This window comes from Prionailurus viverrinus, chromosome A2 (genome assembly GCF_022837055.1).
Source record: "Prionailurus viverrinus isolate Anna chromosome A2, UM_Priviv_1.0, whole genome shotgun sequence".
Taxonomy (NCBI): domain Eukaryota; kingdom Metazoa; phylum Chordata; class Mammalia; order Carnivora; family Felidae; genus Prionailurus; species Prionailurus viverrinus.
The window spans coordinates 114,692,960-114,712,036 of record NC_062562.1 but is presented as its reverse complement, the minus strand read 5'-3'; the positions used below and the strand labels follow the sequence as shown (position 1 = coordinate 114,712,036).

The 19,077-nt window shown below is 41.6% G+C and overlaps 1 protein-coding gene across 2 annotated transcripts in view; it reads right to left on the bottom strand.

The window, feature by feature from the left end:
• The window catches only part of DNAH11 (dynein axonemal heavy chain 11), a 355,616-nt gene that overhangs the window by 19,481 nt on the left and 317,058 nt on the right, over positions 1–19,077 (bottom strand). For both annotated transcript variants that reach the window (XM_047849106.1, XM_047849105.1), the window contains exons 71-76: positions 18,399–18,592; positions 17,092–17,240; positions 16,118–16,245; positions 12,026–12,253; positions 5,478–5,669; positions 2,252–2,371 (exon numbers count right to left, since the gene is read on the bottom strand). In XM_047849106.1, the coding sequence (XP_047705062.1) occupies positions 2,252–2,371; positions 5,478–5,669; positions 12,026–12,253; positions 16,118–16,245; positions 17,092–17,240; positions 18,399–18,592 (1,011 nt within the window). The remainder of the gene's footprint in view (positions 1–2,251; positions 2,372–5,477; positions 5,670–12,025; positions 12,254–16,117; positions 16,246–17,091; positions 17,241–18,398; positions 18,593–19,077) is intronic.

Below are 19,077 nucleotides of genomic sequence, written 5' to 3'. Positions count from 1 at the left end.
AATATAGTGACTCAACCCTTCCATACATCACCCAGTGCTCATCACAAGTGCAAATGCACTTAATGCACTTAATCCCTATCACTGATTTTAGTCATCCCCCCACCCACCTCCCTTCTGATAACCATCAGTTTATTCTCTATGGCTAAGAGTCTGTTTCTTGGTTTGCCTCTTTTTTTTCTCTGTTTGCTCATTTGTTTTGTTTCTTAAATTCCATATGGAATCATATGGTATTGGTTTTTCTCTGGCTTATTTCACTTAGCCTAGTACTCTCTAAATGCCTCCACATTGTTGGCACATGGCAAGATTTCATTCTTTTGTATGGGTAATATTGCATTGTGTGTGTGTGATATATATATATATATATATCATATATATATATATATGATATATATATATATCACATCTTTATCCATTCATCTGTCAATGAACACTTGAGCTGTTTCCATAATTTGGCTATTGTAGATAATACTGCTGTAAACAACAGGATGCATTTATTCCTCTGAATTAGTATTTTTGTATTTTGGGGGTAAGTATCTAGTAGTAAGATTGCTGGATCATAGGGTAGTTCTATTTTTAACTTTTTGAGGAAACCTCATACTGTTTTCCAGAGTGGCTGCACCAGTTTGCATTCCCACCAACAGTGTAAGAGGGTTCCCCTTTTTCCACATGCTTGACGACACCTCGTTTCTTATGTTATTAACTTAAGTCATTTGACAGTGTGAGGTGATACCTCATTGTCATTTTCATTTGTGTTTCCCTGGTGATCAGTGATGTTGAGCACCTTTTCATTTATCTGTTGGGCATCTGTATGTCTTCTTTGGGAAAGTGTCTGTTCATGTCTTCTGCCCTTTTAGTTTTAATGTTTATTTACTTACTTTTGAGAGAGAGAGAGAGAGAGAGAGAGAGAGCGAGCGCACAAGCCCAGGAGGACACAGAGAGAGAGGGAGACACAGAATCCAAAGCAGGCTCCAGGCTCCGAGCTGTCAACAAAGAGCCTGATGTGGGGCTCGAAATCACAAACTGGGAGATCGTGACCTGAGCTGAAGTTGGACGCTTAACTGACTGAGCCACCCAGGCACCCTTCTTCTGACCATTTTTTAATTGGATTTTTCATTTTTTGAGTGTTAAGTTGTATAAGTTCTTTATATAATTTGGCTACTAACCCTTTATCAGGTATGTCATTTGCAAATATCTTCTCCCATTCTGTAGGTTGCCTTTTAGTTCTGTTGATTGTTTCCTTCACTGTGCAGAAGCTTTTTATTTTGATGATGTCCCAACAGTTTATTTTTGTTTTTGTTTCCCTTGCCTCAGGAGACCCATCTAGAAAGAAATTCCATGGCCAATGTCAAAGAAGTTACATCGGCACTATGTTAAACACAGTTGGTGTCTTGTTCAAGCAAAAACAAAGATGGCATGGTACAGGGTGCCTTGCATTTTGAAGAAATAAGGACAACGGCCATGAACATGGAGGCCTTGGTGAGAGCATGAAAAAAAGTGTGGCCACCACATGCAGTTATTTCAATATGGAAAACAGGGACTGAGCACGTTTTCCAGGAATGCAGCCTGGACGCAAACTGAGTGCCCATTTGATCTGTCCAGATATTGGGTTGGTAAAATGAGAAATAGGAAAAGGAGTGTGGTCTCTTTCAACTTCCAGTACAGTGGGTACTCTACCCTTCCTCACAGACAGAAAAACTGAGTTCTCACATCACATTTTTCCTGAGGATGTACATAGTTAAGAGTTAGTGATCAAAATTTAGAATACTCCATGGCTTCTGTGACGGGGAGAAAACTATAAATTTCACTTATATTAGAACCCCAAATTGAAATCAGTACACCTATCTTCTGGCTGGAGCTCTTGCCCATGGGAATGGGTTGTCCTGGGGCAAGCCACGCTTCAGTGTCTCCCTATAAAATAGGCTAACAGTGTCAGTTCTGCATACCGTCGAGGGTTATTCCAAAGACCCGGACAGTCGGTGAATGTGCCCTTCACCTGGGCACAGCACAGAAGACGCGCACAGACATCACCCAGGAGGTCCTGGTGAAACAGATTCTGATCCCATAGCTCTGGGATGGAGCCCAAGACTCTGCACAATTTCTAACACATTTCTAAACTCCTTGATGGTAGGCCAGAATATACTCACAAAAGGCCACAACACCTCAGTAATATTTAAGTATTTATATAGTGACATTAGTTAAAAAAATCTTACTAGAATTTTATTCTCTGTAAAATCAATTGAAAGTGCCTTACCAGAGATGGATTAATGAATTTGTCCAAATACACCCGACACAGTCTGCGATCCCAATCATCTGTGATGTGTCCCCCATACATGATCTCACCAAAGAGGTAACGGAGATCTTCCCACGGGACCTGGGAGGGAGATCACACAAGTGTTCATTTCCAGGCCGATGCAATGGTCTCAGAGTGGTCAACTAGCAGCACATGTCTCTCTACAAGCCCCTCTAACACAGCGTTTCCTCAAATCCCCATCAACAGGAACATTTAAAAGAGGTTCAGAAATTGTTTAGGTTTCTCCATAGAATTTGAGAGAATTCTTTTCAGTGTGTTTTAATACATTCAGTGAAAAGTCACTAATACTGAACTTTTTTTTAAAAGGAAGTGTGATTTAAAGCTTATTTGAGACAGAGAACGTGCTTATGCGTGTCCTCCTGTGAGCGGAGGAGGGGCAGAGAGAGAGAGGGAAAGAAAGAATCCCAGGTAGGTTCCACACTGTCAGTTCGCAGTCCAGTGTGGGGCTCGAACCCATGAACTGTGAGTTCATGACCTGAGCCCAAGTCAGATGCTTAACCAACTGAGCCACCCAAGCACCCCAACAATGAACTTTTGATGCAGATTTTAAAGCAATTGCTCCTAGAACACGTCATGTAGGTAAACTTTAAACATTCAATATCTCATCTAAAAATTAAGAAAAGGTATAACTTTGCAGGGCCTTTCAGGTATGACATGTTTTTATGATCTGATTTAGAGCACGTTTTATGATCTCATCTAGGCAAAGAAAGAAAATGGTACACAATCTGAATTTGGGGTGCATTTACACCTCTATTACCTTGCAAAAATCCAGGCAGACCAATCCCCTTGCTACAGACTGATGTGAGGGCTGGGTTTATGGCATGACTGGCCTACATGACTGTTCTGAGGGTTGGAACTAATGATTGTACCATGTGGTATTCAAGAAATAACGGTATCTCTTTATTTGGCTTCACGGGATTTGAAGCCTCTCTCTGCCCCCCTTTAGCTTCCTCTGGGTTTGCAAAACATGCCAGTCTGTGATGAAGCCTTTCTAGACAGGAACCTTTATACCCTCAAGGGCAGTAGATTGCCTCCCAACAGTTCAAGTAAAAACTTAATTATAGCCTTCATTTGTTGCATGATGTGACAGAACAAGTAAAATTGCTTCAACTATTCCAATGTACTTGCTACAAGTTTATTTGAATTTGAATAAATGGACCTCAAATATGTCTTTCTTTTAAGCTGGTCTGATGTGAGTGAGCAATGAGAGAGGTGAGTGGACTGTACCATGCTCCCTTCGGGCACCTTCCATCCTGTCCTTCTGAAATGGACGGGAAACGAAGACCTCTCCATTTCATTTCTCTGAGTATGTTGAAGTAATACCCATTAGGCATTCAACCATCTGATATGTATCTCCCTCAAGATTTTAATCAGCCAGGGAACTATTCTTTTTTACATACGCCTTCCTGAAAAGGGCAATTTGTACCACCTAACTCCGTGTACATAATAACTTAACTCCCAAATCCTGGTAACTTGCTTCACCATGTGTGGTAAATGACTTGGGTCTAGACATCTGAGAGAGCAAAGGGTGTCAAAATCCGAAAGCTGTGTTGATCCAGGAACACCACTGGGGGCAGTGGCAGACAGGACCCACTTGGCTCCCTGGGGTTGCCACCTCTCAGGATGTGAGAGCTGGAGAGAGACAGGAATCCGTTCCTCTCCTTCTCCCCTTCATTTCGAACTCTCCTGTGAACAGGATTCAGCTGAAATGGGATAATACTCTTTGTCTCAGCCTCAGTATGGACTTGTATGAAAGTTTTAAGTGGTCCATTTCACTTTCTAGCCAGAACTATTGTAGTAGCCAACCTTACATGTGACTTCTTTTTTTTTTTTTTTTTCAACGTTTATTTATTTTTGGGACAGAGAGAGACAGAGCATGAACGGGGGAGGGGCAGAGAGAGAGGGAGACACAGAATCAGAAACAGGCTCCAGGCTCTGAGCCATCAGCCCAGAGCCTGACGCGGGGCTCGAACTCGCAGACCGCGAGATCGTGACCTGGCTGAAGTCGGACGCTTAACTGACTGCGCCACCCAGGCGCCCCTTACATGTGACATTTTAAAGAAAACGTGGTAAGATCAACACAGAATATTACTTATTAGGAAAGTCAAAATATGCTCAAATTTTATACATTTAAAAAATGATAGATATGGAATGCTGATCATCACATACCATATTAAAACCATATATTGTGGTTACAACCTGCTCAAAATATGTTGTTTGGGAGAGCGACCCACATGATATACTAAGTATACCTATTTTGATAGCAGTCAAATCACCTCTAAAGCTTGAGAAAACTGAGTTGATAACAAAAATTGTAACAACGGCTACCAGAAGAACATAAAGCAAACCTTAAGACACAGAAATATGGAGGAGTTCTAGAAACTTATAGAACGGTGTTGTTGTCCAGAGCACAACACCCGGTTGTTTTTGACAAATAGATCTCAATTTGAACAGACTGAACTTAATGGAAAAAGTTTCTTTTGTGAAGACTAAGCCAGAAAATCCTTACAAATGGTTCTTCTGTTTGGAAATCCAATCACTGGGTTTACAAGAGTTTGCACAAATGTTCTTGATGAGGCATTCCCATCCCCACCTGTAAAACACATTTTAGCTATGAAATAAAATCATTCATCTACCTTTAACTTCCAATCAAGGGGAACATTACTGAGAAAGTCACAACAAGGTGGCATCCTTAATACATAATAATGACATATGCAGGAAATGCACCATTATTTATACATGTGACGCGCTGTAAATTGCTTCCATCATAAGAACTAATTGTAGTGATTATTAATGCAGTGTTATGAACTGTCAGAATTGCTGTATGTAATTACATTTGTGCAAATGCTTCATTACCTGCCTAATGAATCTGGCATATATGCACATGTAAACCACTGTTTTTGTTAACATAATGAAGGACATTTTTTTTTTTTATGCACTAAGCTGCTGATGTAGAACTGGTTTGACCTATCTTATGAAGTTCGAGCATCCACTGCTGGAAAACCTTTGATCTGGTTTCTTTTCACACTTGGCAGAAGATGCATATATAGTGTCAGCTATTTCAATAATAGCTTCAGAAGAGAAATTACGGTCCATTTGATAGTGGCCAAAGACTGACAGATTCAGTACACTCTTTGGAAGAGGTTATCTGACCACTGGCACTTACGTTAGGGTTTGCCTCTAAGTAGTTGTAGAGGACGCCTGCACAGACGGTGAGGTCTCCAGGATTGAAAGGATAGCTGCGGCTCCAGCCCTGGGGGCCAAACCTTAGTCTCCCAGCGACACAAGCGTGGAAGTAGCACAGAGAAAAGAGGATGCTTTTAAACTCCTGCTCCTTGGAGCACGCTTCAAGTGTATCCTGGGAGAGAAGAAAAATCGTTGATTCTCCCTCTGTATGGTTTCCAAGGGCAAGGGTCTGAGTTTTTGATAATCTTGCACAAAACTTGGCAGGAGATCTCGGACAGGGGTAACATGCAGTTTTAAGCATGGCTGCCCATCCTATGAGGGGGTAATAGGAGACTGACCATTTGGCGTTTGCCAGTCTGTTAATTTAAGGCCAATGCTTTCACTTTGCTTCAGTTATTTTACTGAACGCTTCTAAATTCACTAGAAAATGAGACCATTCATTTTGAGCAGTGATAATACTGAGAGGCCTGAGAAAATTGAAACTTAAAAGCTTAAGTTATGGGAAACTGAAACCTAACCAAGCTTAACCAGCTTGTTCCGCTTCTGTACAATTGCTTGGCATGCCCATGTATTCCTGATCAATCATTATTGCCTGGCACATCCGTATATTCTTGATCAACCATTGTTACTTGGCACATCCGTGTACTCCTGATCAATCATTGTTGCTTGGCACATCCGTGTATTCCTGATCAATCATTGTCATACCCGTACCCCCGGTTGTGGTCTGACCTAAAGGCAGGAACCAATCGAATACTGTTAAGTGTCCAACTTTAAATACCAACCAATCGCAGCTCTGTAACTGTGGAAAATTCCTGATTTCCCCATGACTTGTTTGTACCTGTCTATAAAAGGGGTGTAAAAACCTCTCTCAGGGCCTCTTGGCGTCACCGGCAACGGGGGCGCAGAGGTCCAGGTTCGAACCTGCAATAAATGACCCTTGCTGCTTAGCTTTGACTCTGGACTCTGGTGGTTCGTTTTTGGGGGTCTCTTAGACTCTGGGCGTTTCAATACTGCTTGACATCATTTCCCCCTGCAAAATTCTCCTTGAAAAATCTAGATGGCCAAAGGACACCATCTTAGTTTCATCAGCGTAGCAGGATACTACTTAACCTCAGCCCTGCATTTCCCGGGGCTTCATAGTAATACAGATTACCTGGGCACATGGCCACCCATCAAAAAACGATTTCCATCCTCTCTTGAAACCAGATGTGCCATATGACCAAGTTCTTGCCAACAGAATTTGAGCAGAAGTGATGTGTACAATTTTCATGCCATTTACTTAAAAGGAAATCGCTCGCCCTGGTTGTCACTCTTTTCCTTTTTTGTGGGCTAGAAATGATGACGACTAGCCAACCATGGAAGCCATGAGTGAGTTATGGTAGAGGCACCTACCAGCCCGGGTGTGTGCCTGACCTCATGAAAGAGAGCTGCCAACTATATGGGAGAGAGGTTACCTCATTTGGATCAGTGTAATTTTGTACTGTACCTGAACTAATATAATCACCCTGACAAATGGTTTCCTTCCAATGAACTTAAAAGTAGAATTCATTGCTGGGTTGAGAGGATGGCATATGGAACATTGGAAAACACACACCCTGTAGGCTAGATCTGTAACTTGTGGTTTGTTTTTTTTGTTTTTTAATCACAGAGGGAAAATTAAATCCTAGCATGCTGACATGGTTATGGCTCTCACAGCCATGAAATTAAAAGGTGTACAACAGGCATCCACTCTTTGGCTTAAAGGGAGTAGTACTTTATTCTCACATTTGACGGTTCTGTGAGGCCAACAAGGATTACTTCAATTGATGTTGGGCAGCAGAGGAAGATAAGGCCAGAGATTCATCTTCTTGCTTTGTCCTTTAAAATGGTCAAATTACAGCCAGTCCACATTTGGATCTGACAACTGGGCCATCTACCAAGTATATTTAGCACCTTCAGGGTGGGAGTTCAGAGGTGGTCTCTCAGGCAACTCCTAGTGTAAGTCTAAACCAAGACAAGATTTGTCCTCTTGTTCCAAGACTAGAAGAAGCTTTTTAGTTTCTTTCCGACTATCATCAGAATTCTGGGTTACTACCAGATATAGTTCTAGAACTGGCGAGGCCACCCACAGTGCACACCCAACTAAATCATTAGGACATTCTAAAGCACTGAGCCATTTCTAGGTAATTTATGGGGCTTGAAAATATATGATCATTAAACATAACATTTCCACAATTAAACACGAAATAAAAGACAAACTTGTGAGAGAAAAAAATAGAAACCACAAAATTGGAATTAATCTTGAAGAATATAATCATATATTAGTTTTGTTTAGGTATTTTTAAATGTTTATTTTTGAGACAGAGAGAGAGAGAGAGTGAATGTGAATGGGAGTGGGGGAGGGGCAGAGAATACCAAACAGGTTCTGCACTGACAGCACAGAGCCTAAAGTGGGACTCCAACTCACCAACTACAAGATCATGACCTGAGATGAAGTCGGACACTTAACCAACTGAGCCACCCAGGCGCCCCTCAAAATATACTGGTTTTAAATGTAAAAAACTTCTAGGAGATGAAACAGAAGCATCAAACTTTTACTTAGAAATTATGATCTAACAAGCCTAACCCTGCCCTAAATCACATATAGTCCAGAGGAGATGAAGATCCTATAATAATCAAGTACATTTATTCCATCTATATTTCATATAATTGATTTAGTTTTATCCTCAGCACTAAAGAATTACAACTTAATGCTCATTATGCTCTGATAATACAAATGCCACTGGAAGAAAATATGAAGCAAGCTTTTCTAACTAGGAAAAAGTATGACTCTACCTAACACTCTACATTTCAGGTCAATCATATTTTTATAAACCAAATGATGAGCAAATTAATATCAGAAAATATGCAAATAGCACTGTGAATACAGAACAGGCATCCACACACACATAACAGGGTTGTATGCACACAGATGCCAATTTTACATGCAAAGCTACCAATTATTTGTTTCTGCTGTAAATCTTACAGAAAAAGAAATCTATACTCTGACTTTAAAAATGTAGTTATTGGGGCGCCTGGGTGGCTCAGTCGGTTAAGTGTCCGACTTCGGCTCAGGTCATGATCTTATGGTTCACGAGTTTGAGCCCCGCATCAGGCTCTGTGCTGACAGCTCGGAGCCTGGAGCCTGCTTCCGATTCTGTGTCTCCCTCTCTCTGACCCTCCACCCATTCATGCTCTCTCTCTGTCTCAAAAATAAATAAATGTTAAAAAAATTTTAAAAAATGTAGTTATTATCTGGGTATGAAAAGAGTCTAAACAGTATTCCCTTAGCACATCTTCAAAAGGCAGGTGCTACTGAGCTGAGATACATAGGGAAGCAGCATCCCGCAAGAAATAGTTTTTTTACATCTTGGTCACTTAGCGATTGCCTTTACAAAGATATTCTGGAATGCTCCAAAAAGGACTAATTTTTTTTTAAAGTTTATTTATTTATTTTGAGAGAGAGAGCATGTCCAGAGGAGGGGCAGAGAGAGGAGAGGGAGAGGGAGAGGGAGAGGATCCCAAGCAGGCTCTGCGCTGTCAGCGTGATCATGACCTGGGCTGAAATCAAGAGCTACACGCTTGACCAACTGAGCCACCCATGTACCCCAATAAAGGACTGATATTAAACTTTGTTCCTTATGAACACACATATCAAAGTTCAGAGGTAAATTCTGATTTGGGGGTAAGATTAAAAATACACATTTAATTTTATTTGAATATTAAAACATGTAAAAACATAAAAACACCCAAACAAAACAGTTTATTTGTCTGGATCCCTTGGGTGCTTTTCTCATCCGAGAAGGACACCCAGACAATATGGGTGACTGGGACTTGTTTCCCTAACCTGGATGAGTACCCAAGGTCCATGTCACAGGCTTCAGCTACCTAAGACCATGGCAGCAACACAGAACACCCACGATGATACAAGTAGCCTTGGGAAAGTGGCAAGTCTGTGATACAGATCACTAGTTGACTGTCCTAAAAGGTCTCACTGCCAACTTTGAGCTGGGCACATGGCTGTCCAAGGTAAATGGACTTCTCCCAGCCTCTCTTGAGCTAGGGAACACAATGTGACTCAATATGACCAGTGAGGTGAAAGGAGAAATACTGTGTATTAACTCATAGGAAGCATCCTTAAAAGAAAGCAAACACGTATCCATGGTCATCTTCTTTGTTCCGGCTTTTATCCTACTGTCAGGAACATCGACATGGGGACTGCCACCTGGGACTCTGGCAAGCCCATTCTAGAAACAGTGCACTGTAAAACAACTAGACTGATAACTTTGTGTGACACACTTAACTCTGAATGACTTACCTCCAGAATCCTCATGTGACAGAAATACTTTAACCTTTTTTTGTTTTATTTTTTTTTAACGTTTATTTTTTATTTATTTATTTATTTTTTTTAACGTTTATTTATTTTTGAGACAGAGACAGAGCATGAACGGGGGAGGGTCAGAGAGAGGGAGACACAGAATCTGAAACAGGCTCCAGGCTCTGAGCCATCAGCCCAGAGCCTGACGCAGGGCTCGAACTCACGGACAGCAAGATCGTGACCTGAGCCGAAGTCGGCCGCTTAACTGACTGAGCCACCCAGGCGCCCCTACGTTTATTTATTTTTGAGACAGGGAGAGACAGCATGAATGGGGGAGGGTCAGAGAGAGAGGGAGACACAGAATTTGAAACAGGCTCCAGGCTCTGAGCTGTCAGCACAGAGCCTGATGCGGGGCTCGAACTCACGGACCGCGAGATCATGACCTGAGCCGAAGTCGGATGCTTAACCGACTGAGCCACCCAGGAGCCCCACTTTAACCTTTTTTAAGCCACTGTTGTTTTGTACTTCTTTCAAAGGTAGCCAACCATAATTCTAACTGATTAAAGGGCACTGGGAACCTATTCACAGATGACCAGGGAGTACAGGTGAATACCCTTGAATTGCATCATGTGAGTAAAACCACATTTTGTTTTCTAACATAATAACAGGTCAGCATTCATAAAAGACTATTCTAAAATTTTTAGATTTTTTTTAGAGTTTTTGTTGGTTTGGTTTTCGCTATAGCAGGTTTGACAGGAAGTTCATTAAATGAATAACTTTGATTATCTTTGTTTTTGTCACTTATGATCAAATTTAGTCTTAATATTTCAGAGGGTCCTTTCTACTACATAAATATTTCCTCTTGAAGTATGTAAGAGTCTTTCCAGTAAATGTAAACTTCAGTTAATCTAAGTGGCCTTCCAAGTAATAGTCAAAAGAACCAATACTTTAATGAATAAATGAGAACAGGAGAAAGGATTCTCCTATGATTATATGCAACAAATTTTTAAATGTGTATGTCCCTGGGAAGAGTATCCCTAGTTGTATTAGATTGTCAGAGAGGTCCTTACTAAAACAAAAAACAAAAAAACAAAAAAAGGTGGGCTGAAGCTTATTTGTTCATAAAATGCTCACTTTTCACAAATACAGACAACTGTTCTGGGCGCTGGATAAATCCTATATAAATATATCCAAAAAATCCTCTTTTGTACTAGCTTTGTCAAAGAGCTTGAGAATGTCCTAAGTGTTCAGAAACTATAAATTGATAGATAAAAAAAAAATACATGCCCGCCAGAGTTCACCAAAAAATATACTGAATATATACAATAGATTCAACAAGATTTTTTAAGTACCTTCGGTTTACACAGTCTACTGTGTTTACATAGGCTATACATTAATTATTTAATTAGGTAATTAACTGTATTCTTCAAAAGTATAATCTAAGGTGGCCCAGAAGATACTGATGAAAAAGTGAAGCATACTTCATACAGAATCATAATATTTCTAACAGGAAGCTTAATATTTACCACCAAATCTTATGTATTTTCTTTTTGGAATTCATTCTACTTCTCCGAATAAGAATACTGTTTCCCAAGGGTGGGAAATCAGAGGGAATGGGAACTCAGAGACACAACCACAAAGGAAACTTGCTTAAAAGACTTGAATAGATAGATGTGATAATTTGGACAAGGAGAATAATGATGATCAAAGTATATTTATTAATTTATTTTAGATGGAAATAAAGATATAAGTAAGAAGGCAACATGGATATAATCTGAAAAGATGGTTTAAGTTTACTCACATCAAAACCAGATCTAAAGCATTAAATATTATACTGAAATTCTTCCTAAGTAATTACTGTTGTCACTCTCAAGAACATTAACAGGAGTAACGATGGCTCTTCCTCTTCCTGTGCTAGGAGATACCAGCCTACCATGTTTGTCTTCAATAAGTAGGTTCCTCAGAAAGGGATGTAATTTACTCTCCTTAAACATGTGGCTTGTAGTTTTAGGGCAAAACACAGATTTTTTTTAGTCACTGGAATAGGCAGTGACAGGTGATCCTTTCAAGAGATTAAAACACACTCTGAGATTTCACTTCATCTCTCTGCACAAGACACCTGAGTAGATAACGGCCCCATGGTTTTGTGAGAAGACCCTGACCACTGTCAGACCAGGCTTCTGCTTTCTTACCTGATCAAAGTTGTAGAGGGCGGCATGCAAATTGGCCAGCATCCCTGTGGGGGGTTCATTGGTAATTTTAATGGAATTTTCCAGGAGTCCTTGAGGGATGATGTGTTCACTTGGCGTAGGTGCAGATTTGGCACTCATGAAAACTCTGTAATCTCTGTGGCTTCCTTGGCTGAATCGTTCAAGGAGTTTCTCCAGGGTTCCTAGCCACTTGGCTACCAAATGGACATTCTGAAAAACAGTATGGCTCATAACTCCTGTGAAACTAAAGGATATTACTTAAATTATGGGATCACAACATATTCCTATATATAAATGTATATATATTTCCTATATATAAATTTAATGTATTAAATTAAAGGATTTAATTTTTCCTTTATTATCATGTTAGGGAACAAAACCAAACACCAAAATACACCTGTACATGGAACACATTTAGGGCTCCAAATCACCATAGGTTATTTTTGTTAACCCAAATCTCCTTCCAACAACACTTACCCACATCCAACACCCACCAATCACCTTTGAGATGGAGTTCCTGATAATTTTCATTGTTACAGTTTAAACTCAATTATTGAGACCTATCTGGTTAGTTTAGTAAAGTATAAAAACTAAAAGCTAGCAATGTACCTGATCACCCACTTCAAAGTTTCTGATGCAAACCTCCTCTATTCAACTCCTACTCATTAGTACATGAACTCAAAGGATGTGAGGGGTGAAAGGCTAGCTAAAAAAGAAATCACTCCTTGTTAAGATGCTCTGCGGATACCTAGCATTATTTTTCTTAAACCCTAGAGCTGTCAAAAATCATGAAACAGATGTCACCACTATCACTTCCTGATTTTCCGCTTTGTGATTCACAATCCTCCAATACTAAATACCCACAGAGTACATGGTAGTTGATGCTGTGAGAGAAATATAAAGGCCATACCCTCACATGCTCTCTGGTTCTGGAGAAGTCCTTAAATAGTGATTGAAACATCACCCCCAGGAATATGTAATTATTTCCAACAAACAAAAACATTTAAGATTACAACAGCTACAAAAAAAATCCCACAAAAAAATAAGAAAGGCAAATAGGTAATGGAATAGTCAAATAGGTATCTTTCTTTGAAAACAGTTCTGTTGTAAAAAGACGTATGCCAATTCAGTTGTTCACATTATTAGGCTATTTTCCTTTGGCAAATGTTGAAATCCTAACCATCAGTACCTCAGAATATGTCTGTATTTGGAATAGGTCTTTAAAGAGGTAATTAAGGCTAGATGCAACAATTAATCCGATATGGCTTGTGTCCTTATGAGAAGGGGTGATGAGGACACACACAGAGGGAAGACCACATGGAGACACAGGGACGAGACAACCATCTACACACCGAGGAGAGAGGCCTCAGAAGAAACCAACCCTACTGACCACTTGGTCTCAGACTTCTGGCCTGCAGAACTGTAAGAAATTAAATTTCTGTTGATGAAGCCACCTGCTCCGTGATACTGTGGTCTGGCAACCTTCGCAAGCTTATCAGTAAGTCAGGGCTCTGAGACTCCTGGCTTCCACGCTTGCTACTAGATTGCGGCAAGAGTACTTCTCACACCTGACCGTGCCACTCACACAAGTAAGCAGAAACAAAAGAACAATAAAACCTGTTTTGCAAGCTCAAATATGACCTAATTCTCTATCTCATGGACTACAACAATACCTTACTTGAGAAGTTTACTTGAAACAAATGTAAAAATATTCTAGGCAGCGACTCTGGTCAGGGAAGAAAACCATCACCAGGTGAGCCACCTCTCAACACAGGCACACTCTGGAGTCCAGCCTGGGAGTCATTCGTGGGGATCTTGGCTTTGCGATTGGCTGGATTCTTGTGCTTGCTTGTCCCAGGGCACCAATGCCTGTGCAACATTTTTAGCCAATCCATGTATCTTGGAAACCGTCTACTTTGCCCATGAAAATAGATTTTTAAAATCCATTATGTCAATTTACAAACCATATGGTGTACATCTGAGATATAGATAGCTACCACCCTGATACCTATGTAATAGTTTTCTCTGGAGTATGGGCTTCTGATACAATGCTAGCTAAACATCCCTCGAAGGGCTCTATCTCATCACAGTAACTGACTAGTGTAGAGTTTGGTTAAGAGCTTATTAACATGTGCATACAAATCATGTGCCTATGCTGATACAATTTAACATACATTACAAACAATATAATGAGTTCTCATCATGCTGGTTGCCTCTTTATTCAAAGTCCTACTTCTCTTTTAAATGGTAAAGAGATACTAGAAACCTCCAGAAATTAGAATGGCCAAAGCCTGGGGCAATCCCTCCTCTCCAATTATTCTATGTCCAGAGAGGAACAGCTAAAAAGTTACATTCTTAGTTACTGGTTTACCACTAAGAACAAAAATCAAACATCTAGGACAGATAACCAAAAGCAGATCCTTCACGAGACGAGGTCTTCTAGATTTTTTTTTTTTATGGTAAAACTTACAACTTGAATTTTGGGGGCAAATGGCAACTTGGCATAGAGAGAAAAATAACAGAAACATTTTACTTTGAATACTACGTTCTCCTGAGGATGACCATACCCCTCCTAGTTTCTTCCTAGTCTGAGATGCTGGACACATGAGAATTCTCAAAGAACTTACTTTGGCAGGAAGATCTCAGCATCTACCCAACTGTCAGAACAATAACTTCATTCTGAAAAAATAAACCCTCCACCGTTACCTGGCTGACTTTGTGAGCCTCAGAGGGTAAGCCCTACCCCAAGTCACTTTACTGAAGTATCACCTAAGCAGTGGGTGTTACTCTCCCGGAGGGTTATGTTCTGCTTGGACCCTGGGCAGCTTCTTCGTGCATCCAATTTTATTTCAGTAGAAACTCAAAATGCATCAACCCTGGATCCTGGAGGCACTGAGGGAGGCCAGTGTCCTATCTCTGTGCCAGGGTGGCCACACAAGCTAGCAGAGAAAAAAATGGTGCTTGCCACCAAACAGACCTGAACTTGAACACCAGCCCTGCCGCTTTGCAGCTGTGTGGCCTTGAGGCTCTCCAGACCACTCCGAAGCTCACGCTTTTGTTCTTCATAATGGGAGGACAGCACCGATCCTGGCAGCTTTGCTATAATGATTAGAGATCATGTATCCTTGCAAAGGATCTGGTACGAATGAGAAACTTTAGGTTCACTGGGCTCCCAATTAAATGGCTACTTCCAGACCAGATGAGACAGCCAGCATGCCTTGCTGGAGAAGGAGTCAGGATGGCTCCCACGTGCCCCCTAAAGCTTGCCTGAGCTCCACTCATTCCTGGGTTCTTGCTAGAATCCCCAGCCGAGGGAGCCACCTGGGAGGACAGTGGGTTAGAGTCAAAGACCCATGTAATGCTAGCACTAGAAGGGATAAAGGGGTTATCGACTCTAATCCCCTTAACTTACAAACAAAGGAAATGTAACACAATTTAGGGGCAGAGTCAGAGTTGCATGAGGTAATAAATGCAAAAATGCTCTGTCAACTTCGCTTTTAAAAAAATGTTTATTTTTGAGAGAGAGCACGTGGGGGAGGGGCAGAGAGAGAGAGGGAGAAAGAGAATCTGAAGCAGGCTCCATGAGGTTACCACAGAGCCTGACGTGGGGCTTGAACCCACAAACCGTGAGATCATGACCCGAGCTGAAATCGAGAGTTGGACACTTAACTGACTGAACCACTCAGACGTCCCAAAAATGCTCTGTTAACTTTAAAAGCAACTTGCAAATGTGAGGTTTTAGGACATGGGCCTTAGCAATCTACACAAGCCTGTTCATCCTGAAGCACTACTGGAGTATTCCAGATATCTGTAAGTCAAGAGGATAAGAGGATTCCCTGTAATATTTTTAATTTTAAAGCACAATGGCTAAAAAATCCCTCAAAATATGATAGGTATCCTTGTAAGCAGAGTCTCTCATCACCTGTGGAGGTGTCATGGACACTGAGAGAACCCCAAGACTCGGCAAATCACCAGATGTCATGAGGAAGGCTCATTCCTGTGGGTCAGGACAACTCTGCGCTGTCCCTACCCCGTGTTCAGTCCCAGCATTGTCCGAGAAGAGGGAATACTCACTTGGAGTAGGACCCAGTGTCCTCCTTTGGAAGCTTTCTCCAGTGCCTTTTCTGCCACCGTCTCCTGGCCTTGTCCTAAAGACACGTTGTGGAATTTTCCCGAGTCTATCGTAAACCCCAGTCTTTTGCCTGTGAGAGGGTACAACACGGTGAGGGAAAGAGTGAATCAAGGACAGATGAGAAGGGTGTGGAATTCTGAGGCCCAGGGTCTGTCTGTGGTGACTGCTGCCACCTTCTAGGTCACTCTCCTAAAGAAGCCAAACTAAACTTCGGTCGTTTCAACAAGCAGCATTTTGAGCTCTCAACAGCTGCCTCCTTATGAGCATTAGCTAAGCCTGTGGAAATAAGTTCCTCTGGTTTTATGGTAATGAAGCTTTTGACATTTTGATAGATGGCAAGTATTGTTACTGAGCTTTATTAACTCTTGCAGGAGTAGAAAAGCATTTCCCTCATAAAAGATATCACATCATTTTTTGAACAAATTGGCTCATTGGGTAAATGCAGGCGCCTCTCACCTTGTGGCCATGCTTGAATCGAGCACAGTCAGGTCACAGCTCTATTAACCTGGTACTCTCGGTGCGGGCTGTGGGGAATAGTAATCCAGAGCACAAAGCGACAGTGCCTTGCACAATCGAATAGGCTTGCTCTAATGACCACTATTTAGTCACAGGGGGCACAAGATTACACGAGCATGGAGAAAATTGCCCTCTGGCCCTTATATAGTCAAAAGGTGGAAAACAGTACAAAGGAAACTTGCATTATGCCAACCAGAGGAATGTTCCGTTTGAGCATTTCTTCAGACTACAGTGTTATTAGCCTTACATTTTCCATGTACTCAATCTCCAACAAATGAAAAAGGAAAGAAAGAGAGAGAGAGAGAGAGAGGAAGAAACTAAGGTAACTGTGAATGGAGAGAAGGTCAGGCAGGCCGTGGGCAAGGGGGAGGGTGGGAAGGCAAGCCTCCTGGCCCCTCACCAAGGATCTCTAGGTCTTTAAGGGCGTCCACCCCTGGAGACAGAATGAAGAAAACTGGAGTGGCTGGGCTGCTTTCTTCAAATGCTTTAACTAAGTCCAATCTGGTCCTCCCCACATATTTTGTACCCAGTTTTTCCTCCACGAAATTCCTATAAAAAAGAATAATGCAAAAGACACGATCAATGCTCATGACCTTGAAAAGGGCTACAACTTGGATCAGCTTAAATCATAGGCACAGGAAGGACGCTAACCATGTTCATTACATGGGATGTTTTTACACAACGATATAAATCCAGCTAGATTTCTAATGTATTAGTGTCAGTGAAATCCCTCCCTGCTTTAGAAGCTCTGAAAATCAAAAGCCTACGTTCCATTTTGGGGGCTACAGAGACCCCCCTCTGAGTACCACCAGCTGCCTGCCTGTGGCTTTGTATCCCCCAAATCTCCTGCCAGATCCCCCATTACTTATTAACAGTTCATTAGATTTGCCACAGTGCAATTTTCCGGCCTGCTGGGCTTCTCATGAATATACAAATGCTTTTTGGGGTGTTTCTAACACAGGGAAGCTCAATTAAGCAGGGATTATTTTCCAGCAGCATCAGATTTAGCAGAAAGTAAGTACTACTACTAAGCAGAATTAACTTGTAAAGTAGGGTATGCAGAGGCTTCTGCAAAGGGGAAATTAGCTGAACAAAGTGGAGGAGAAAAACCTGAGGTGCGGGAATGCCGTTGTTAGGAAGGAAGGTGAGAACTCTGGTAAATTCAGAGGCGAACGTGACTTGCGCGAATTAAGCAGCACATTACCAGTTAGAAGTCGAGAGGGCAAAGAGAGAGGACACACGGACGAATATGTAGACAGGGTTCCTGCTTTAAATTGCACCGGTAGTAAAGTTATAAGACTATTAGCGTCTCCATGAAAGAAATCCTTTTTGTTTGATGGGCAAAATCTTCAGAGCCCAAACGCCACCACTAAATAAAGACAGTGGAAGTCGCACGGGAATAATGCATGCCCCTGGCCTCTGAACTCTGATGACACCCATCTCTCTTGCTAGAATATTTCCAGTGGTTCCCTGTCTCCCCTCCTAATGCAAGTCAGGTTTTCAGGCAAGATGGGCTCAGTCTGACTAGAGACTAGCCTAGTTTAGTGTTCAGTGAGTTTCAACAATAGTAGTGATTACAATATCACATTTTCAGCAGAGTCATTTCTCATCAATATGGACCATAAATGCCTCCACCAGATACTCCAGCCCCTAAGACCAGGTGTCCTCGAAGTTAACTTGAATTTCCAAAAATGCCAACTGCCCCACCTGAGAGCATATGTCATTCTGTCAGGGCGCACCGCTCTCAAAATAATCAGCTTCTGTATCAAACTTTTCTTCTTCCATTCTTGCGGTAGCTTCTCTTTTTCTGGACACTCGGATTCCGCCCACTTCCTCCACTGTTTGGCAGATCCTTCCACGTCTCGGTCTATGCCTCGAAATTCTTCCATCAGGGCTACTGCCTGTCATACAACAGGGGAACAGATGGGAATGGTGTAAATAGCTTACAGTTTGAGATAAAGACTAGCGGATGTGTTGGATCCTGTGTGAACAAGCTGTGCTAGATAGTCATCATTTCCTCACCAGATTCACTCTGCACCCTTTTCTGCTCCGCTAAGAGGGTGACCACTAAGGATTATTTGAACTAAATTCTCTGCTTCTCTGGTCTGGTTGGGTTTGGCCAAGAGGAGGCACTAGCAAGAGACTAGAGGGCTGGAGCAGAGAGAAGAGGGGGTATTTCTTCCTCAGCTCTTTCCCTGTGGTGACATAGTTTGGCAGTGGCTGTGTTCCTCTACCGAATGCCACAGCTCCTAGGGGTTGGCTCTCTCCCATAACTTCATTTCACAACAGTTTCAGTAACAGCTCCTTTTCTTCCTTTTTCCATCCCCATTCCTGGTTTGATTCCCTTCGTCTTCTTCCCATACCATGATAATATATTCTTTGTAAA